Raw genomic sequence first — 23,461 nt, 5'->3', positions numbered from 1 at the left:
ACCCTTTGTGGAGTTTGAAGGGTGTTTTTAAAAAGAGGAAGGAAAAACAGCTCAAGAATCTTGGCTCAACCTTGGAGTATTTCCTCCCAGCTCTCTGGCTAAACCTCAGCACAAAAGTCTGGGCTGGGGCGTCTATGTAAACCAAGGAAGGACTCTGCATTGCTCCTCTCCTTCTGGATTAGTAGAGCCATCTCCAGACAGAGCTTGGAGGCTTTGCAATCATGCTTTTCACATGGACTCTGGCTTTTATTCTAGTGCTGCAGGAGCAAGAGTTTTCAGGTAAGCGATTCCAAGCTTGCAAGGCACAGAGAGGAGAATTAAGTTCTTGGGTGAAAGGGCCTGCATGGGGAAAAAGTAGATCATTTCTCTGTATCGGTGCTGAAAGAAAGGCAGCAAGGATTTTGTGTGAAAATGACACAGGTAACAAGCAACCCTGTAGCACCTTAGAGACTAACACCTTTATTATTAGGTCATGCGCTTTTGTGGGTAAAATCGACTTCCTCACATGCTTGTGTTGTATTTTTTTTTACACATGAGAAATTCATATTTTGTACTATCAAAATACAAGTGAGCATTACTGCTCTGATTAGAAATGTTACAGAATAGACATTTCATCACTCATGAAACATAACACAGAGCTTTTGCAGGAATTTAAAACTTCAGCCACATGCTGCTTCTAATGCCTTGCATGTTTATAATTACAGCTGCAGCAATCAAATAATAATACAGATACAAAACCATATGGAACCAACACCACATAGACACTGTGAGACCAGTGACCCAGGAGATCAGAGAGAAGTCTCCTAAAAAGAATAATGTTTCCATCAAATTCTGTTTCTGGTGGTTTTGCAGGTTTTGATTTTACTTATTCCTGAGCTGTCTAAGCCTGTAACTTTTAGCAGGCAGCTACTAAAGTGATGATGAGCTGAGAATAAATATGTGGACGGAACAACTCTGATATCTGTTTAATTGTTATTAGTAGTACATCTAGCTCCAGGCTATCTTCTAATGAAATTGCAGCTGCTTTTATGATGAGGACTGAAATCAATTTCCAAAAAAATTTCCATTTGATTGGTTCAAGGGTTTATAGTTCCCATGTAACCAGAAACCTTGCACTGCTGAATGTTTCCTTTATGGGTTTTCTAATAGCCAGACCCCATTGTTATTTTTCCTCTTATTTCTGGACAGACCCTAACATTTGGGTTTTATGGCAAAGAAGTAGGTTTTCTTTACAATCAAAACCGTTCCTAGTGGTACCTTCTCCCTCTGAAATCCAGGCCAACCTTTTCTGCTGTTGCACAAGCCTAATGAGACTAGCTTGAAAGAATTTTTCAGGGGCTCTGCTAGCTTTCAGTCCAGATGGGCCATTGTAAAGTTTCCTTTGCTCTGTACAAACTCATTACCCTTTACTGCATTTTATGGTTTGCAAACAAGACTGGCTGCAAAATCACATTTGTGCTTATTAAAAAAATGGTTACACTTTGGAATTGGTTTTCATTCTGAGCCAAACAAACATGGGCATGACCAATACCCCAGAATAGCCAATAGACGAATTTACTGATTTGGAGCTGCAGCTCGAACATGATCCTTTTGCTCCTAAGGACCCATTTATACCAATCAAAAAGACTGATGCTGCAGAGGTTGATCGTCCTTGGTTCCATTTAGTGTGTCTAGCATGCACGTGCTAAATCAACCATTGAGGATGCTCCCATCAGCTCTGGTACTCCTCCCAGTCACCAGGAGTAAAGGGAACTCAGCTAGAAAGTTTCTTAACTCCCAAGACAGCCAGGGGTCAGGTGTAGTTCAAAAACCTGGTAGTGTTCAACTATATTTATAAACTGTGGTTGATCCACTCTGGCGAAAGGAAGCATTGGGTTTAAATGCTGGAGTCTTGTAAACCGTATTCATCTGAGGCCCTACCTAACTGGTGATATTAGGCTTCTATTGCATTTTTGACTGTGGGAGACCTGCCATATACGGAGCCAACAGCAGGAGCCCCAGACAGACAAGAACCGAAAAAATCACTGAAAAGTACACAGGGACTTCATTACTGCCAACGAGGTCTATTATTACCTTTCTACAATGTACCATAGCTTGTCCACAATTCACATGCAAGTTTTTGACAATCATCCTGTAATTCAAAAAGAGCCTTAAATATACCAAAATTTGCACGATGTTGAACAATGGGAAAATATAATTGGTCTCCCAGAAGATGTATCTACAACAAGCTCTCAAGAATAGACAAAAAACAAACAAGGGGAACTCTCCAGACAAAGTTTTCAAAGAGATAACCTATTCCCATGGTACTGTCATATTTCCAATACAAGCTACTGACTCTCACAAACAGCCCATACAAACTACATTCAGTATGGAGCCGACAAGATAGCAGCAGAGCCTCCTGGCATGAAGAGCTACATCCACTTTCACTCTCTTATCTTCAGGATACACATCAAGACAAACTGTCTCCTTAGACAATTAGTGTCCCCTCACCCACACAGAGGTAGCCACATTAGCCTTAAGCTTCACAGAACAAAAGCGCAGTCAAGTAGCACTTTCAAAACTAACAAAATAATTCATTAGGTGATGAGCTTTTGTGGGACAGACCCACTTCTTCAGATCTGGAAATTCTGATGAAAGTAAACCGGCATGATGAAAATAGAACAGAGAGATAGAAGAAGAGGGTCTGTCCCATGTAAGCTCATCACCTAATCAATTATTTTGTTAGTCTTTAAAGTGCTACTTACCGTCTTACCTACAGTAAGAAAGGCAGGGTATAAGACCAATTAGTTAAGCAACTGCTTAAGTGAGTACATGTACCATATTACATTATTTTGCATTCAATTTTTTAAAGCAGAGTTCAATTTGTTTTATTGTATGTCCTTAGCAGCAGCAACTAAAATAGGATATAAAAAGTCCAAAATGGTGTTGGGCCATGATTTGGCTAACAAATGAGAAAATTGGTCAATCGTTTTTCGGATCAAAGTACAAAACCACAATAGAAAATAACTCTCATATTCAGTAACTATCTTGGTGACTTTGGATTCAATTTTATGACTAATGGTCACGCAGAACAGGGTCTCACTTGTGTCAACTGTTTATCATCACTTCTGGCATTGCTAACGCAACAAAGGAAAAAACAAACAAACGTAGAGCACAAAACAATTCGGTCAGTTACTCCCATGCCAATTCACTACACCTTCCTTTCCTTCCAATGGATCTACAGAAGTCAAATCCTTACCTATTCCCTAATTAATAATATTAGTCTCAGGATCTGACTAAAATTGCTAACCAATATCCTGCACAGACTGGTACAGTTCACACAGCTTGCATTCAGTTTAATTTTATGCCTATATGGGCCTACGACTTGAATGACTGTGTGAAACCATTGACTACAGTGGAAACAGTTTTTCTATTCTTTAATCCTAAGTAACTCTGACGATCTGTAGAACATTTATACAAGCATAAATACATTTCCTTACTAATTAGACAACTCTGTTTCAGGAAGGGATCAGTTAACTAATCTGAGCCATCACCCAAGAAAAAAAAAATCTGATGTTACTTACTACCAGATCTTTGCTCAGTCATCAGTTTTCAGCTCGGTTTTTGTGTCAGGTGGAGAGAAGAATGGACACAAGTAGAGCCTTTTCTCAGTGTGTTAGTAGGCTACATGTATTGCTGAAAAATAGACAGTTGAATGTACCCAGGTCTGCTGATGCAGGGCAGGGAGATAAAAGAAGCAGCTGCCCCAGGTCCAGGTGATTTAAAAGGTTCCAGAACTCCCAGCTGATGCTGCCACTACTGCAGCTGGCAGAGCAGTCTGAGCCCCAGGTGTGGCAGGCCAGACAATGCCGAAGGGCTGGCTAGGGGAGGCTAGCCCCAAGCCCTACCCCTTCCACAGACCTGGAGCTGGGCCCCACCACCCCTACCTTGCCCAGACAGGTGCCCGATAGTAATTCCATCAAGGGAAGCAAAGTTCATGAACTTTTCCAAAACCCATTCCAACATTCCCACCTCCCCAAAGAAGACAGGCATTAATGGAGGCTTGTCCCATGTATCAAGAATGGAAGAATTATTCTGTACAACTGTCACCTCTCTCCTCCCTCCTGCAAAACAAATGCAAACACAACTTGCTATTATCTGCATCAGGTATGCCCTTCCTCTTGCCCGTAGTTTTATTCCCACTTCCCCGCCACCTTTGGGATATTTCCAAACTCTCACACTTGGCATCTGGTTCCTGTTTCAGGCTCACTTGTCCTGCATTAGGCTTACATAAGAACGGCCATACTGGGTCAGACCAAAGGTCCATCTAGCCCAGTATCCTGTCTGCCAATGGGAATAAGGGGACTTCGAAGTAGGCAGGGTCCTTTCGAAAAGGAGCCCCGTTGGGACGAGCTGCATGGCGGCGAGGCACGTCAATTTCGAAGTCCTGCAGCCACCCTCATGCTAATGAAGCGCTGAATATGCATTTCAGTGCTTTATTAGTAAACTTCGAAATGGCCATTTGCGTGGCCATTTCGAAGTTTGGGTCTAGTGTAGACACAGCCTTACTGTGTTTTATAATTTGGGGTATACATTTAAGTTGGGCTTGTAGTCTGCTCTCTCTTTAATTTGAGCTTTTCCTCATTCTTCCTTCTCCACCACACATACATGCTCTTGACTGGGACACAAACTCGTTTCAAAGCCACAACAGCAATGAAATGAAGCTTAGCAAGTGCTGCAGTTTCACAGATTTGAACATCAGAAGAAATCCTTATGATCATTTAGCCTGATCTCGGGCCACAGAAGCTCACTCAGGAATTTCTGCATCATGCCCATAGCTTTCATTGAGTTGTAGCATGTGTTTTTAGAAGGTCTACATCTAAAGCCAACAAGTAACGATCCACCACTTCCCAAGGTAAAATACTCACAGTATTTGCACTGTATTTCTAGTCTGAATTTAGTCTGAGGCATAGCCATATTAGTCTGCAGTGTCACAAAAAGAAATCATGTAGCACCTTAAAGGCTAATAAAGAAATTTGATCTATATTCTCAGTTTGATTATAAAAACATGAGAGGTGGGTGCGAGCATGAAATGGACTATCTTGGTCACAGCTACCAATTGGTGTGGGTAGCTGCTGTGCAACATTCCCTTCCCACTAGTCTTCTGCAAACAAATAATCAATCTAAACACTGCAGGCTGCAAGAGGCACTTGCTTTAGAATAAGGGCAGATATACTGAAGGCTAGACTAGAAAGATCTTTTACTTCTGAGTTGCGCCAATAACATGACATCCTAATGGAACATCAACTCTGGGAGTAACAGAGTGGCTCATCACTGCAAAGGCAACTCACCCTACATCTGGAGTGTTACTTTGAACTTGAGTCCCCTCCACGCACAAAAAACCCCCCCCCACACGTATGTGTGGTGGTACTTCTAGCTCAGTTTGGCTGGAGTACTGGAAGTATAGGCTAAAGCTCAACTTAATGCAACTCATCAGGGCTAGCAGAACCTTTCTGCAGAGTGGACCCAAGCGAGTGACACTTGATTGGTAATAGGCCTCCAAGGCCTCTCCACAAGTCCCACCTCCTGCCTAGAAAGGGCAGACAAGGTCTCCAACAGTTCACCAGAAAATAATACCTAGAACTGTTCAACTGACTGCGGGCAAGGAAACAAGGGCTGTGCTCCACAAAAGCCTTCGTGCACAAGTGTGAGTGCAACACCACTGAGACACAGCAGCTCGGGTGTTATTTCATAATCATAGAATCATAGAGCACTAAAACTGGAAGGGACTTTGAGAAGTCATCGAGTCCAGTTCCCTACCCTCATGGCAGGACCAAGCACCATCTAGACGATCCTTGAAAGGTGTCAATCTAACCTGTTCTTAAATATCTCCAATGATGGAGATTCTACAACCTCCCTAGGCAATTTATTCCAATGTTTAGCCACCCTGACAGGTAGGAAGTTTTTCCTAATGCTCAACCCAGCCCTCCCTTGCTGCAGTTTATACCCATTGCTCCTTGTCTTATCCTCAGAGGCCAAGGAGAACAATATTTCTCCCTCCTCCTTGTAACACATTTAGGTACTTGAAAACTGCTTTCAGGTCCTCTCTCAGTCTTCTCTTTGCTAAACTAAAGAAGCCCAGTTCTTTCAGTCTTCCCTCATAGCTCATGTTCTCTAGCTCATTTATCACTCTTGTTGCTCTTCTCTGGACTTCCTCCAATTTCTCCACATCTTTCTTGAAACATGGTGCCCAGAACTGGACACAGTACTCCACCTGAGGCCTCATAAGCACAAAGTAGAGCTGAAGAATGACTTCTCATGTTTTGTGCTCAGGACAAGACTTATATTTAGCTTGTGGTCCACTATGACCCCTAGATTCTTTTGAGCAGAACTCCTTAGACAGTTGCATCCCATTCACAATGGACTATTCTCTCCAGAGTGAGACTAATGCCACAAGAAAGGCTCAAATCTAGATAATGAGTTAACTCTTCAGGGAAGACATGCTATGTGAGCATGCCATTAAGCAAAACAGTTTCAGCTGACGAGCAACATTATGTCTAAATGGCTATGCAACCCAATATCAAAAGTACCCATCATCATTTGCCGATACAAGGCAAATATTCAATCAATTCCTCAAAGTTACACGCCTGATTCTGTCTGTCAACACATCTAGTCATTGACATCAACTCAGCTCTTTCTCAGCCATAGTACCAGTGAGTGTGCTAGTGTACACAAGGCACATGTGGCTGCTGGCACGTCAGCGACCACCTCTCACAAACCTGGTGATTCACACCATCTCCCCTAGAGCTCTGTCTACACCACTATTGCTAACCCTGTTGGAAACTAACCCATAGTGGTAGGAGTGGTGACACTGGAGAAAAGCTGGTGCTATTAGAACCGTGCGTGTACCATTTTAACAGCACATGGAAGCTTTCTGCGGGCAATGACAGAGCGCAGCTGAGGCCTTAAGAGCCTCACCAAAGTTCACAGTTTTCAGAGAGGTGACCATGCTACTCATGCACCTGACAAGGTGAGCTGCACCCCATGAAAGCACCTAATAAACTTGTTAATTCTGAAAGGTGCCCCAGGACTCCTCAATGTCTTTAAGGTTTGCGATGTTATTTCATGTTAGCCTGTTGGGTAAGACCAAATCTTAACAGTTAATTACTGTAGCCATCATTATTACAAGGCTAAGCCCTGTCCCCTTGAGGTGGAAAAGACCAAGTAGGTTAGAGTCCATCCCAAATTACTATGTCTTTCCTACACTTCCACAGTGTCAGGGAAGCATTCCTTCAGACGCTGTTCAAGTTTTAATAGTAGAGCAAGTGCATGGAAACACAAACTACTCCGGCACGCTTTGTCTGCGTGGTAGGCTTGGGAGCTGCTGATTTATTCTGTGCGTAGCTCACTCCTCCATGCGCAACTTATTGCTGAGTGGGGAGTGGTGACTTTCACCCTGTGAGGATATTAAGGGCTCACCTCACATGCTGTGGTGCTTACATAAAAGGTGGCTTCCTTTTCGGCAGAGGCGAGTGACATGATGATGCAAAGGGCTGCATCTCACTTTGATTAAGGAGGCGGTGGGAAAAGAGAAGATATTTAGACCAGAGTAGGTCTAACATACCCCTGACACGTTGAGCAGCATCTCGCCCTGTTTACTAATGACCCCGGCTGTGTCTGCTGGCCAGCAGCCTGACTTGTGCCCGTGCCAGTTTTACATTTTTCCTGGCACTTCCTCTCATGAGGCTAACTCCCCAGAGCCTCATCTCTTATAGGGAGTTTTGGTGCTTGAGGATGTCCATCTGACCTAGGAATGCTTCTGGCCAAGATATGGTCCAACTATGGGTTTGTCACTCAGTCATGGTATCACACAGACCGCATGATGCTTCCCTGGGTACCCAGGGCCATAAGGCACCTTGCTACTCCCTGCCTTTTGCATGAGCAAAACTTGTCTGTTCTTGTCACGGGTCAATTCCATCAGTTGTCGGCATCTCAAGCAGTCCTCGAAGAGCACAGTGAGGCCTGTGTAGCCTAGCAAGGTATTGGCAGGCACACTCCATCCACCCACCCCCAAGAACATCTTCCTGGAAGTGCCAGTCCATGGTCAGCCGGACATTGATAGCATTCACTGCCTGCAAAGGAGCTTACCCGTTTCACTTCTGACAACTGCGCTGCTTAACACACAGCACTTGCATACGGTTATAGTGAAATTGGCTGGCCAGGATCCTTTTTCCACAAGAGAAGCAAACTGTCACTTTGCCTCCCACATGAAGGCTTTGAGATGTCTCTCTGCACTCCAAAGCTTACCAGACCCATTCTTTGTCTTTATTCATACACAGGACACTTTTCCCACCCACCCACAGTGTTTCCTTCTACAGACTTCCTCTCTTGTAGCTTTTGCAATCTCTTAATCTGCAGCTGGCTCAGTGTGCAAATCCCCATACTGTATGAGGCATACAATACATAAATGGCCAAACAGAGATAGGGTCAGTTTCTGGCCTGACAGATCTGTCTGTGAAGTGTATCGTCTCCTGGTAGCCAGCCTTAACTCTCACATCCTTAACAGTATAATTCCCAGCACAGGTTTACATCCAGACAGACAAGTAAAGACAAGACAAAAACTGGTCCCATGTGAAAGGTCCCATGTGTACCATTCCTGCTTCTCACGCTCATTTTGCCACATCATTCTGCAGTAGGGATGGGGCTTTATGTCATGACCGAAATGTAAAGAAATCTGGTCATTGCAGGCCCTGCAGCCTGTTAGAGAAGCAGAGAGAACCCCAAGGTCACAGTTTGTGTCCAGCAGCACAAACAGTCACCTTCTCATTCGTGCCAGCATCCCTGGTTCCCCTATATGAATGTTCTGAGGGGAGAGGGACTGGCATGGGCTAACTTCCTTGCATTCCGTTTCCCTCACAAGTACATTGAAGTGGACCAAGGGCTATAGAACAAATGTACTCAGTGGGGCAGCCCCCCACCGCAAACCTTCCCATATCCTCCTGGTCCAGCCACATACTATTAGATTATACCAGTACACAACACTGAACAGAATAATATTCCATTGTGAGATCATCACATGGGTTATCTTCCTGCTTCACTGTATTACGCTCAGGTCAAGAGCTGTCATTCTGCACCAGAGCTTATAGATGGTAACATTCTTTAACATTTGCATGAGTAAACTCACATTTTACTGGTACAGCATTTGCCCATTGCGGTTAAACATGGGGAAGTTCTCAACAAGTTGTATTAGCAACTGGTTCCTCCACATCTGACCTGCCACTACCCTCTCTTAATAATAAAGCAACTTTGCTGATGAGGACACAGCCTACAAGGATCACGCAGGTAATTTTTGGAAAGAAGATTCACAACAGCAATTCTCCTTGACCTAGGTCTTCTGGACAGGAAAGACTGCAACTCAGCATGCCGCTGAATCAGATCAGGCTTAAATCTGTAAATACTGGAGGAGGAAGAGAGATTTTGTTAGCCTCCCTTATTAAAATAGAGCTTACCTTATTATCATACCCTTGCATAACTATCAAGCTCTAAGTACATATGACAAATGAGTATTTCACAAGAGAGCGATGCAGTAGATTCTTATAGCCACTGATCCACCTTTTATTTCCAGTTAAGATGACATAAAAATGTTCCCAGAGAGTGAGTAAGTAGCCACAAATTATTGATGACTATAGTGTTCTATATCCATTTGCAGAATAGTTAATAGCTATGTACAAACCAGATTGCAGCAGTCCTAGCTAGACGGTGAATTGGCACATTACTTCTGCAGGATTCCATCCCAGCAGCACCACCTATTGGCAAATTCACTGAATCAAATTTTCAAAAAGCCCATGAACAAAAGGCCACTTTCTTTCTTCATGTGAGCACTGATAGCTTATTTTGAAATAAAGACCCAAGCACATTCTGGATAGAAAAAGAATTAGCTTCAGATTCAGAAAATTTCTTGCCAGTCATACTCTGGACAGCTGGATGGGGTGAGGGCTGGAGGGAAGTAGTAGATGTGATATACCTGGCTTCTAAGTAAGGCTTTTTGACATAAGCCCATAGGACAGTCTCATAACCCAAGTAGGGAAATGGGGTCAAGAAGCAGTTAATATGAAATGGGTGCCCAGTTGGCTGAAAGACTATTCTCAGACAGCAGGTATTGATGGTTCACTGTCCATGAGGGAGCGAGCAGGGGTCACGAACGGGTCAGTCTTGAGTCCAGAACTATTCAATATTTTCACAAATGACTTGCGTAATTAAATGACGGGCACGTTTATATAAATTTTCATGTGACACTAAGCTGACAGGAGTTGCAAGCACTTTAAAGGACAGAGCTAGAATTCAAAATGATCTTGACAAACCGGAAAATGGGTCTGAAATGAACAAGATGAAATTCAGCAAAGACAAGTTCAAAGTACCCTACCTAGGCAAAAAATCAAATTCATGACTACAAAATGAAGACAAACTTGATTAGACAGTAGTATTGATGAAGAGGTGCTGGAAGTTATAGAGGGTCATGAAAAGTAGTCCACAATGAAATGCAGCTGTGGGGGGAAAAATATTATTCTGTAGTGTGTTAAGAGGGGCCTCATATATAAGACCTGGGAGGTAATTGCCCCACTCTGCTTTGGCGAAGTCTAAACTGGAGTAGCATTTAATTCTGGGCACTTAGAATACAGACAAATCTCTTGCTCTGAGTAACTTTCTGATGGTTCATTGAACCTATGCAAACTCTTCTGCTGACGATTGTACAAACATGGCTTCTAGGAAAGCATGTTTCAAGGAGAAGTAAATGATACTGTGTGGGGAGAGAGGAGGAGTGCTCTTAGATTTTAGATACTGTTTAAGTAGTAGTCGTGCAGGCTCACAGAAATCTTACCATATAATCCAGGGGTAGTCAGACCACAGGCCAAATCCAAACCACCAGGTATTTTTGAATGGACCCCAATGGCTATGTCTACACTATAAACTAACTTAGGAGTTAGGCACTACTTCGAAGTAGACAGCAGAGAGTCCACACACGTTTTCCCTTACTTTGAAGTTAACTGTGAAGTAGGAAGCCCAACTTCGAAGTCCTTACTCCATTCCCAGGAATGGAGTAGTGCCCTAATTCGAAGTTTAACTTTCAAGTAGAGTGTGTGTAGATGCTCAAAATATACTTTGAACTAAGCAACTTTGAAGTTATTTTTGTAATGTAGACACAGCCAACACGCCTTTAAAAAAAAATCTCAGGAGACTGTACCTGGATGAAATAGTTGATGACCCAGATACAACCCATAACTCCCTCTCCCATGTGAGGAGGACAAAGAGTCCCAAAAGAAGGAGTACAGTCAGGACATGCATCTGCTCATAGGCCAAGTGTCTGCCAGTGAGATCACAGGTCTTTTATTTCTGGGAGATAGCCTATTCTCCCCACCAGCTTCAGCTGAGCAAAACAGATATTCTTCTGCATTTTGGCTACCCTTTATATTTCCTTCAGGCCTGTGGGCTCGTGCCTGGAGTAGCTACCACATAGAGTGCTGAGCCATCTCCCATAGGTATGGCTCAGCCCTTTATCTGGTAGCTACAACAGGCTTCCCCATGAATTTCATGTGTGGTCAGGCCCTATACGATAGTATGATATGTCATTGTTACAAGATGCCATTCTGCTGTGTCTTTAGTGTTTCTCAGTCATCGTTAAAGAAGCTTCTTAAAATTCGCTCATTATTATTATTATTATTGGTTTAGAATCATTGAGTTTGAAGCCAGATAATACCACCAGACCATCCAGTCTGACCTCCCACCTCCCACAGACTGCCAACACAGTCCAGTGCCCTCACGCTAAACCCAACAACAGAATGAAACTCGTAGCTCAGGGTCCTGTACAGACACAGATGACCCCATCCCAAACACCTTATAATTGAAATAGACAAGAAGTGTGGAGTGATTCATTTGCTGAAGGTCTTACAGCAGATTAGTGGTGGAGCTGGGAATAGAAGCCCGGTCCTCCAGCTGACACCTTTCTCCACATGACTGTCCTGCCTCCTGTCCTTTCACACTCTGCACTGCCAGCTGAAATGCTTGTGTATTGGGAGGCACCATTCGGCATTTTTAAGAATTCATAGGATCATACACAAACACAAGAGAACTTAAAGCAGTGTGCATAGTTGTGAAAGAATTATTGAAAGGAGCTCGTCAAAGTGGCCACATGAACAAGTGAATGCTGGCAGACTCCTAACCCCTGCCCACCCTTTCAGAGGCTATGGACACCAATGAAAAGTGCACTAATAGGAAACGAAAAAAGCTCATTAGTGCCCTCCATCAAGGGCCTAAGTAACTGGGGAGGAAGAGCTATGGAAACAAATCAACAGCATGAGTTAAGAGACAAATGCAGATTAACCACATTGTAAACAGCACCAAAGACACACTGTCTGTCAACAAAATATTATCTGTGCACAACATTGTCTCCTCCCTGCTGTGAAACTAGCACAACGCACACATTCCATAGCAACACAGTGGTGCCATCAAACCCACAGCTGTAGCCCTTCGAGCAGCATAAGCCAATATGCTGTACCTTTCCAGGCCAGAGTCCACTGCTTGTCTTTAGAGAAAGGCTAGTAGAGTGTCATCTATAAATATTGCTATGCCTCCTTGACCACCAGAATATTAGTATAGATACACACGTTATGGGAACCAAGGCATGGGCATATAACAAGGCCTACATGGCAAGGAAGGAAATTAATGGTCTGGAAAGGCCAACAGCTTGAACCAAATAACCCTAAGAAGCGTGTGAACCACAACATAACACCCTAGGGCGCAGCCTAGGCACTTACTAGAACCACAGGGTCAAATCCCTATGCTTGTGTTTCATTGCTTTCTCTTTAACATCCCAAGAGTGCTTAAAACTCCAAGCTGACGAAAGGTTACTAACCGCTAGCAATGGCAAATTGCCTATCACGTCACTGATTGTTTCCACAGCTGCTGCAGACCCAGTCAGCGTATCACCTGGAAGTTCAGGGAGGAGCGACTGGTGTAATGAACACAACACAATGCATAGGCGCTTAGATGTGATTGAAGAGGTAAGAAGTGGGGCAAATTTGTCCCAAACCAGAGCTTTGTCCCAATAGGCTGATCAAAAGGGTGGGGAAAGAAGCCAAATAGTCTAGTATTCTTCCTTCCCTGACTCAGTTAGCTAGACCTTTCAGGGGCAAGGGATCTTGTGCTATCTGCAGCAGAACTAAAAGCTTCAGGGCAGGAGGCGAAATCTTGGTCCCACTAAAGGCAATAGTAATTTTGGCACTGATGTCAAAGGAGCCAGAATTTCATCCATAGTACATCTTTAAGTAATGGGACCAGAGCTTCCATGAACACCAGTAGGAGTCTGAGGATGAGGCTGGATGTGAAAGAAAAGGAAAGGGATACCTCTTTCCTTGCAGTGGTTTAAAGAGTTTTTTCATCATATGTTACATTCAGTGTATTTATAGTACTTAATCCTTCATTAAGGTTGCACTTCCCAAAACCAGTATTCTCTGGTCTGCCAAGGTAGCCCAGTGAGGCTTGTGTTCCCAGGGCCAGGGCTGCATCCAGCAGTCTGTCTGTATTCAGGGTTAGGTCTGGCCAGAGGTAGGGGGCCAGCAGGGCAGAAGCAGAGCTGGCAGCAAGGAAGGGCAACAGGAGGTAAGGAGGGTGAGGTAGAGGCCAGAGGCAGGGAGACCTCCTGTCACCTGGCAAATTCCCTTGTTCAGGACCATTCAGGTCCTGCAGGTCCCAGACAAGGGAGGTGCAACCTGTATAGGCCTGTAAGGCACTGGAGCAGCATGGGTCCTAGATGGTTATGTGCACCTCACAACAAAGTGTTGCAGATTAGTTGTAGGTAGGACAGCTCCTTCAGGGAGCCCCCTCATGGCACGAGCTGACTCTGCCACATCCCTACCTCTGGTGATTCGCATCTCTACTGAGGAGTCACATGGCTTGGCTCTCCAAGTGGGTCACTCTCAGAGTTCAACCGCCTTTTGAGAGACCACCACACACACAACCCATTTCAATATTCCTATGTTACCTTAACTAGACAAAATTCTTCTGCCCTTCCTCAGCTCACCTCACCCTTCAGCTCACTTCACCAGAGCACTGTTTCCCTCCAAGCACAACAGAAGCCACAATGGCTCCCAGGGCTCTATGCTGATCTAAGCCAAGTGTCTCACCGTGCTTACCAGATCATTGACGCACCAGATTTTCCCGCATAGAGCCTCCCTGCTTCCTGGGCCAAGCCGCATCTTGGGAAACATCACTCACCACTACCCCTTCTCCCTAGGTATCCTCAGGAACACCAGCCCTGAGGGTGCTTTCCTGGAGCCCACCCTCAGTTCCCAGTCTTACCACAGGAACTAGCCACACCCTGTAACTCCATCTGCCCTCTTGGAAAAAAAAATCCCACATCCAAGAAAAGTGTGGCACAGCCTCCAGGCCTGTAAGGGGCAGATGCCCCTGTTATACCCATTGTTAAAGGATCAACCCCAGATTAATTACTGAGACTTTGCTTACTTGCCCTTTACGAACTGTTTATAAAACCTACTTTCAGCCTGCCAGGTTCTAGGCTGACAACAGAGAATTTCTAGTCCACCCTACCCCTAGAATTCACTTCAAACCCAGAGAGTTTCCATTCTCAAGCCTTTGCCCTCATTCTTCCCCAAAGCCCGCAGAAAAGAAGGTTGCTTGTGTAACACGGCCAGGTCAACAAACCCAACCTATTTTCTGGTGCTAGACTGGAGAAAAGTGTGCGGCAAAAGGGCATTTTCACCCCTCAATATGGGGAAGGCTCAGGTGTCAAACTGCTGACTTGACTTATTCCCAGTGCCCACCCAGAGCTGTCACAACAGATCTTTGTTAGTTACAAGAGTACCCTAACACCAGCACCTTACAAGAGGTTCTGGTGAAAGAAGGATGGGTTACTGTATAGCTGCTTAAGACACAAAATAAAAGGAGTGAATGGATTTCTAGTCCAGTCTGACTCAGTGTCTTGTCCTGGTGTAAAAGCACCAACAATACAAGATGTACATTCAGCGCCAATTGTTTTTCATGAGCGCACAGGCCTGACAACCTAATCTGCCTTTCCTCTGTTCTTAAGAGACAGGCCATCCCTGCCAGCACCTCTGGATCTAGCTTCTCTGTTGGTTTTGTTTTTCCTGGCTGCTCTTCTGGCTCCAAAGAACATACCCTCTTCCAACTCCCCTGCCAAAAGCTGACGTCCATCTGTTTATTTAGCTGCTACACTAAACAAAAACACAACTATGTGTAATGATTTTCTCTTACGCCACTAGGGGTCAGTATGACACAAAAGTTATGAAACAACTGAACAGATACCAAGTATGGGACTTGAGCCTGGGTGTAGCAAACGTCCTGGCCCTCCATTGGTTGTTTTACCTGAGGGTTTGGTACTCTCTCGTCCATCCGATCTTGAGTTTCCTGCCTCTGTTTTTATTAGCAGGTAGAGAAAACAGTTGAGTATCTTGAGTCTGAAGTGAAGACACTACTGAAGGACATCACTGAGGCTGCTAGGAGGGTTCCAATCGCTCCGGGAACCCCCATGCTGGACATTTTTGAGGGTCTGTATCTCCTAGGGATAGTATGCAGTGAGGCAGCCATACGTTTTGTTACTCTACACCAGGTAGCGGCCTAACACATGGTCCTTGTAAAAATCGCTGGAATGATTACACTTTGTGTAGCTTTTGAAATGCAGAACACAAAGACACATGCATGAATGAAAAAGCATCTGCAAAGAAATCGGCCCAGAGCGGTGAAGTGACTTCCAAAAGGTCACTGCCATTCTATACAAAAGCTTTTACTGTACTCATCACCTCATAAGCTCAGCACCTTCCAGTTGTGCAGGACGGGAAGTGACTGGTCAAACGCGGTTTGTTCTCACTCCCATTAACAATCCAAAAGGGGAAAAAAAAACCCTGTGTATAGAATATAGGGGGTTTGCTTTGGTGGATTTTTTTTTGGGGGGGGGGGAAGGGGGCATTTTTTGATGTACACGTGGCTACTTCTACTACAAGTTGTACCTCCCTGTTCTACCATGGATGGCACCTGCCCCCGGCAGGGCTGCTAGGAAGGCAGCTCCAGCCCTGCGTGGCTGCCCCTCACCCCAACCCTGCAGGGCTGCCTGGTATGCACCCTCCATTCCATAGGGCTGCCCAGGAAAGCCAGCCCAGACCTTGTGTGGCTCCTCTTTGCCATGGGGTTGCTGGGTGACGTGGGCTCTGGCCTGCCCAGCTGGGGGGATGCTGGCTGTAGCTCCCAGGGCTGCCAGTTGCCCTCCTGCCTGGCTCTCTGGTCCAGGAACATCCCTGGTCCTGCTAGACAAGGGATTTTGGTGGACTGGGGTGTGCCAGTTTTAGGGGGTGCAACCTGTATTGTGGGAAGAAATTGTTGAATGATCCAAGATTTGCAGATACTGCAAGGACCTCCCCTCTGTGACCCACTCTCATACTTTAAATTGCAAATAAGAGACTGGTTCTTCTAAGAGACAAAAAATTCACATTCGGAAAGTACCTATTTGGTCTTATAATGAAAAAATATCCAATCTTTTCCCCCCACAGATGCCAGCTGAGCCAACAGACAACAGAAGAGAATTATTATTCCACAGCCTGGTTGTCTTAGACAGCTGCACTTGGTTGCTTTAATAAGCCTTGTAGGATTTCTCGAGATTGAAGAAGGAGTAAGAAGTCAATTATTTTGTGCTTTGTAATAAAAAGAAAAGCCTTTCAGACTTCATTGTAAAGCTTTATCTTTTCTCAGAGGCAATCCAGGCCCCACACTTGACAAAACATGCATTTGGAGGGAGTTTGTCAAAAATTCTTGACAATCTCAGCCTGATCCTTTCTCCTTATTCCCTGAGCCAGATCACACCGGACTAAGATTGTGGTAGTTGAATTAAAGACCACGAAGTGGCTGTTGCTCCTTTTTATCTAGAAGTCAGCTCTTGTTACCAGCGTGCACTGGGTGAAGATATGCATTCAATTATTCTTTCCTTACAGAATGTTCTTAAAGCGCCACTAGACTGTTGGACACAGCAGACAGAACTAGAGGCTTTCTGGCTTGGAGTACCAGCAAGTTCCTTCTGCCTTTGCCGAAACGCGAGGGGCACACATCCCTATCTGAAGTCAGAATGTGGGGTAGATAAATTGTTCTCTCTTAAACTGAACATGCAGTGACATTATTATAACACTGTCACACTGCTTGCCACACCCTTTTATTGGCAAGAACCAAAAGCATGGAGCTGAAATGACTCCAAGGCCAACAACAGAGGCATGTGCAGCAAAATCACAATCAAAAGGCTGAAGGCCAAAGAGCTTATTAGGAGGAGATAAATTTATTCCCCAGGCTATTCTGAGGAAGGATTTCCTAGGCAGAAGTTAAGACACATTGATCTGTAAAACCACAATGGGCATAGCAGATTTTAAAAAAGCATGTAGTCACTTGCCTCTTCTCCCATCTCTAGGGCTCACCCAGGTTTCTCTCTGCAGTTACACCAGTAGGCATTTGCTTACATGTTGTTTCAAACCTCATTTTGGAAGGCCTGAACTTCTCCCAGCATAAACTACATGATTTATCCTAGGAACAGGCACCTGGCAGAGTTGTAGTAGATGAGAGTGGAAAGAGTGAGATCAGTTAACAGAACTTTAAATTTTTTTCTAAATCTTTCCCTTTGACAGCTCCAGATCACTTCCTTCTCTCTTGCAAATTTTGGCATTTTCCATTTTGGGGAATGACAAGATGAAGAAGGATTAATGTTGTTGGAAAAGGTTTGAAAAATCAGAGACAGTTAGGGGAGCCAATCATAGAAGAGTTAAGAGTCAGAGTAGAAAGATTTGCATATTTGGTACAAGAGCAGTGATTAAGTCAAACACCCACAGGGAATCAGCATGCAGGAAATTGCATAAGAAGAGGACAAACAGCACAGCTGTGCCCAGTTAGCAAGACACTCTGATTGGCTAAGACAGTTTTGTTTGTGGATAACCCTTAACCAGTTCCAGCAGAGTATTTCCACCTAAGTCCCACATACAGTGGTTTAACTGAGTCACAAAACAAAAGATGCAGGATGATCATAACAAAAGGAAGCCAGCTGTTCAAGATGGTTTAAAAGATATATGGCTTTAATTTTACAATCCACTTTTAGACACACATATTGATTTTAAGGCACAATCCTAAACGATAACTGGAGAGGCTGAGTTTGCATCAGAGCGACATTCCTGTGACATTTCAAATAAAGCATGAAGAGCAGAGCAAGTCTTCCTTAGAAAAATATTTAGTAAAACTTCTTAAACAATTTAATTGGATGCAAAACAAACTGAGGGCTGTTCCTTTCATGCACACAAAACCACAGCTGTGTGCAACAAATAAAATTCACATACAAGAAGAGATTCACACAATATCCATACAAACCCCAAGCCACCCTTGAAATCGACAAGACTGATTTTTACCAGGAAACAAAATTACTGAAGCTAAGGATGCAAGCAAAAATAATCATCAGTTATTCATGAACTAGAGGGTGATTTTAAAAAAAAATCCTGAGCAGCTTGTATTTAAGCTAGCTTTTGTGTGTGTGTAAGTAAATGGGGAAGAGTTGTAGGGTTATTTTTAGACATAGTAGCTTTAGGAAAGCAATTCATGGCATTTAAAAAAATCCAAGGAAATTCAATATTGATATTTTAAAGCAACAACAGAAAGGCAGCTGCTTTTTAAAAAGATGAAGGCTCCATTTAGTCATTTCCACCGCACAACTTGAGCAGTATCTTCCGGTAGTCTCCAGAGGTATCACCCTAGCAGCAAAGCCAAAGGGAAAAAACAGTTAGAGAAGAAAGCCATGCAACGCTTACACTTAGTTTTTGGTTCCTTTTTTTTTCTTTTTTTCTGCTGAGAGAGAGCGCTGAGTGAAGATGTACGAATCTTAAGACTTAGAACTGCTTTCAGCAGCCACTTAGGACTGTAGCTACAGCTAAAAATGGACCAAGGGTAGCTTTTAACAGGTTTCACGTTTGAATTCCAAATCCCAGGCTAATAAAGAATTGACATCGGCCACAGGACCAGTCCACAGAATAAAATGTTTAGGCTTCAACTGGTAAAAACCCTTCAAGAACATATTTCTTCAGAAGACAGTCCTGACCTCATAAGTACTTTGCTAGATTCTTCTGTAGGACGCACCAACTTGTTCTTCAGTATTCAAGTGCGCCGAGTTATCCAGCAGCAACCAAAAGCTGCTCCAAAAGGTGATGGAAACTGAGGCCAGTATTTTCTTTCCCTCACCTTCCATCACACTGTATTACAGGGACATGCAATGAGACTTAAGTCCTTTCAGTGCCGTACTAGAGAGCAATATAGCTGAAATCAGTGATCTCACATTAACAACTCTAGCAGGCTGATATCTCACTCCCAAAACATCTCCTGCATTCTGTAGCATGTGTTGCTTTTTTAGACCCTTCCATTTAGGCCCAAACTAAGTGAAAAAGAGTAAATGTATGTTTTGGGTAGGATGAAAATGACAGAGGCGATAGGGTTAAAAGACATCTGGCAACTAACAAATAGCTCATTGCAAAAGCCAGCTGTGCTGAAATTCACCAATGGTTCCTCGAGGGTCTTGTCCTCAGGACTAGACGAATCACAGCTACAATGGTCTTAAAGGGCTTTCTGAATGATAATGTTTTATAGCTAAAACTGAGCTGTAAAAAGGCTAATGTAATTTTTCTGTCCAAGACTATGGCATAGTCGATAAGGCCATGTGACAAGCTGGTTCTGAACCTGGCTGCTAACTGTTCTGTGTGGCTTAGCATTGTCACAACAATAACAACTCTGAGCTGTGTTTGGAAGTTGCTTCAAAAAACCAGAACAAATCCTCAAAATGAAGGCTTAAAGCATAATCAGAGCTATGCCATCCTCCATGGAAGGAGAGAGCTATTGTGAATTAAAAAGAGAAATACAAATTAGGAACCTAATCCTGTTAACAATGAAGTTGATGGAAACTTTCACCTTCACTTCAAAGGAAACAGAAATGGGGGCCGCATATATTATAACTACCTTTTAACTCATACCCTCAATATCTGCTCTGAATAATCACAGTCTAGTAAAAGGAACTGCCATAGAGTCCTATCTCTGAACCACCAATTCGGTTTAAACTGATTAGCACTGGCATTGCTGCTGTCTGGTAGCTGACAGCATGTAAATTTTTCAGGCGTTGGTTTACATTCCTGTGCAGGTTGAACCTCTCTAGTCCGGCACCCTTGGGACCTAGCTGGTGCCAAATGAGAGAATTTGCCAGATCATGGGAGGTCAATATTATCTAGCAGCATTACCAACACTGCCACTGCTTACTTGGCACTTAGAAGACCTTTAGGGGTAAATTACAGCACAGAACACTGAGAGCCAGGACTGGTGGCTGTACAGAAGCTTTATGGGACTGTGGGAAATTTGGCCATATCCATGATAAATGGACATCTGGCTAACTAAAATCTTGCCGGATTATGGATGTTGCTGGACAAGAGTGTGCCGCACGGCAGAGGGGCTCAACCTGTAGTTAAATGCAAACACATCCCCACCCAAAGAAGGGATTTGTAGTGGGAGTTTTCTAAGGGCAGCAGACAGTTGTCTTTTCACTATTGTCCATTGTCATGTTACGGAGTTCTTGTGGCTGCCTCTACAATAGAGGCTGGGGACTCAGCACATCTCATGGGCAAGTGAGGTAGGAGTCAGTGAATCTGTGGAGATGCTTACGTCCACCAAACTCACATTCCACAGTTGCTATGGAGAGTAGACAGAAGCCACCAGTATGGCTTCTCCCCAGTCTGCTCCTCACATATCTGTTTCATGGTATTTTGATCCTCCATGCATGCTGAAAGAAGAGGGGAGCCTGAATCAGCTCAGTGATCCAGCATCAGGAGGTAGGGATGGGCTACAAGGCATGTAGAGGTATCAACAGCAGGCGGGGAAAAAAAAAGAAGTCTCACTGTGATATCCGCGTAGAGGGATCTGCCATACATCCGCTTGTATTCAGCACGTATATCCAGCAAATCAACCTCGCTGCGTGACACCATGATTCGAATCAGGGTCCTGTCTTTTGTTCCTGCCCCCTGGGAAGAAACCCATTCACTGCATTATATAATCAGCATTGAAATCCAAGGCAATTCAACACAAATTGGAAATTCCAAGGGCCAATTCTGAGAGCCCTGAGCAGATACTAAATTTAGATCTGCATCTGCATCCATATATGCAAAACTTAGCTGTGGAGATCTGCACCCACACCCATAGGTGCAGATATCCACAGAGCAGATAGCCACAGATTTCCAGGGTTCAAGCAATCTTTCCCCATCTTATGTCAGGGCAATCCACTGAAGTCAACAGAACAGACAGTGATGCAGGGCAGAATTTGACCTACAGCGCTTTAACTAAAGTGTGTGCCAATAGGATACTGCCCTCTTCAGTTCTTTGCACAACAAGCAGTCACTGAGAATTGTGGATTTCCTCTCCATTCCACACAATCCCATCATTGCCAACCCTTACTTGTCTCAATCATTTGACTAAACAAATACAAAGAGTTGCATTTCTAAGGCAACCCGTTTTAGGCACCTGCTCCAGCTCTGAAAGCAAGAAAGAGAAGTGAAACACATTTGTAGGAAGGTGTGAAGGCCAGGGGATTTGAATTACAACTGCTATTAGTTTAACTTTAATTAACTGAATGGGGCATAACACGCACCCTTAAGTGTTTTGCTGAACTGAGGCTTTTATAAACAGACAACATATGCAATTCTTTAATAAACCCCATACTGATTTTCATCCTCATTGCTTAATTAGCTTTATTCCAAGTGCACACAACAACCGACCAAATCCTGAACCTTTTGCTCAATCAAAAATTGTCAGCCCATTCACTCATGATAATTAGTTATGTTTTACTAGTACCAAGGCACTTGTGCAATTTTATAAAAATACAAAGATGGACAGAGACAGCACACACAGGCGCACAGACATACCTTCATGGCTTTATAGAGTCTTTCTGCAAAGAAAGCGGGAGTGTTTTTTATGCACTTAACTGCAAGAGAAATTGTATTAGCATGTTAGTTACTCACAGCTAAAACAAAATAATTGAATCAAGAATGTGCTTATATATCTATCTCACTCAGTTCCTGCACACTAAAATGAGCATTTACTTTGCAAGGCAAAGTTTCTAACTTTGCATCAGACTGGTGGTAGTTTTAGTTTTAGTGTTGGAGAACCCTCAAATCTTCCTTGCTACAAGTATGTCTTTTATCAATGGGCTGAGTTTAGTTATGGGACTGAAGAACAAAAAATTCCCTATTAAAGTGATGAGTGAAATCTAGCTTGATCTGGCTTTTCATAAATCACTAGAAAGCTAAAAAAGCATATAGAACATATACTGACAAAAGTCCCACCCACCATTTCAACAGAATGAAAACCTACAAACTTATCTCATGTTCAATATGAGCAAATAGACAAATCAGTCACGCTGTAAAACAAACTATGCAGTAACCATACCATGCACCCGCCTCATAAGGACAATTCATAGGGCATTATCCAACTATGAAGAGCAACCAACCAAGACCAGGATCAAACCAGAAAAGGAGCAAGTTCTTCACATCATAGCAACGCACACTTTATCTAGAAAAATGTAGGTTTTTTTGTTCTTTAATTGATAATGTAGATGAACGACAGCAATCCACACATATACACAAATTACCAAGGATGGAAAGAATTCACTTCAAAACAGAGGTCAACAAGACATGAAATGTATGTTTTCCGATTACCATTACTGGCTAAAACAATCCACTTACGCCGCAAGGTGGCTTGAATCTATTAAGTTACCACCTGTATAGTCCAGAAAGCTTTCATGAGAGCAAAACCAAAAGGAAACAAATATTTACAATTAGACTTTTGCACATTAGATGGAAAGACCCGATCACGCCACAGAAAAAAAGGCTATTTTACACATAAAAGCCTAGTAAAAAATGAGGATGATTTAAAGCGAGTTACCGTGGCACCTCAGGGTTACGAGCACACGGGGAATGGAGGTTGTAACTGAAATGTTCATAGCTCTGAACAAAATGTTATGATGAGTCTTTCAAAAGTTTACAACTGAAGATTGATTTAATAAAGCTTTGAAACTTTACAATGTAGAAGAAAAATGCTGTTTCCCCTTTATTTTTAGTAGTTTATGTATAACAAAGCACTATGCTGTATTTGTTCTTGGGGTTGTGGGTGTCTGCTGTTGCTGCTACTTCCTGTTTCAAATGAGGTTAAATGGTCGATTAGTAATACTGAGGTTCTACTGCACTTGATGATCAAAGGTTATGAAGGTCACTTTAACAAGGGTTATTGCTTTGCTTGCAAACTCAGGTCCCAGTCCTATATAACTGGAGCTACACATTTGGTCACACACACTCTTGCGAAGGGCCACTCAAGGACCTCCAATAGGGATCCTACTACAGGATCCATGCTG

The 23,461-nt window shown here is 43.5% G+C and overlaps 2 protein-coding genes across 2 annotated transcripts in view; one reads left to right on the top strand and one right to left on the bottom strand.

Moving 5' to 3' along the window:
* The first annotated feature begins 78 nt into the window (after positions 1-78).
* On the top strand, positions 79-16,726 carry PLAC9 (placenta associated 9). Its single transcript, XM_075000074.1, has 4 exons — positions 79-279; positions 12,937-13,037; positions 15,440-15,560; positions 16,557-16,726. The coding sequence occupies exons 1-4, from the start codon at positions 222-224 to the stop codon at positions 16,565-16,567; spliced, it is 291 nt and encodes a 96-aa protein (XP_074856175.1). The 5' UTR covers positions 79-221; the 3' UTR covers positions 16,568-16,726.
* Positions 16,727-18,091: 1,365 nt separating this feature from the next.
* ANXA11 (annexin A11) overlaps positions 18,092-23,461 on the bottom strand; it is a 52,822-nt gene continuing 47,452 nt past the window's right edge. The window contains exons 13-15 of the mRNA XM_075000068.1: positions 21,978-22,036; positions 20,958-21,080; positions 18,092-18,779 (exon numbers count right to left, since the gene is read on the bottom strand). Of these exons, the coding sequence (XP_074856169.1) occupies positions 18,720-18,779; positions 20,958-21,080; positions 21,978-22,036 (242 nt within the window). The 3' untranslated portion in view covers positions 18,092-18,719. The remainder of the gene's footprint in view (positions 18,780-20,957; positions 21,081-21,977; positions 22,037-23,461) is intronic.

The sequence above is a fragment of the Carettochelys insculpta genome, chromosome 7 (assembly GCF_033958435.1).
Source record: "Carettochelys insculpta isolate YL-2023 chromosome 7, ASM3395843v1, whole genome shotgun sequence".
NCBI lineage: Eukaryota > Metazoa > Chordata > Testudines > Carettochelyidae > Carettochelys > Carettochelys insculpta.
The sequence above is the reverse complement of the archived record's forward strand: the minus strand, read 5'-3'. Positions and strand labels throughout refer to the sequence as shown.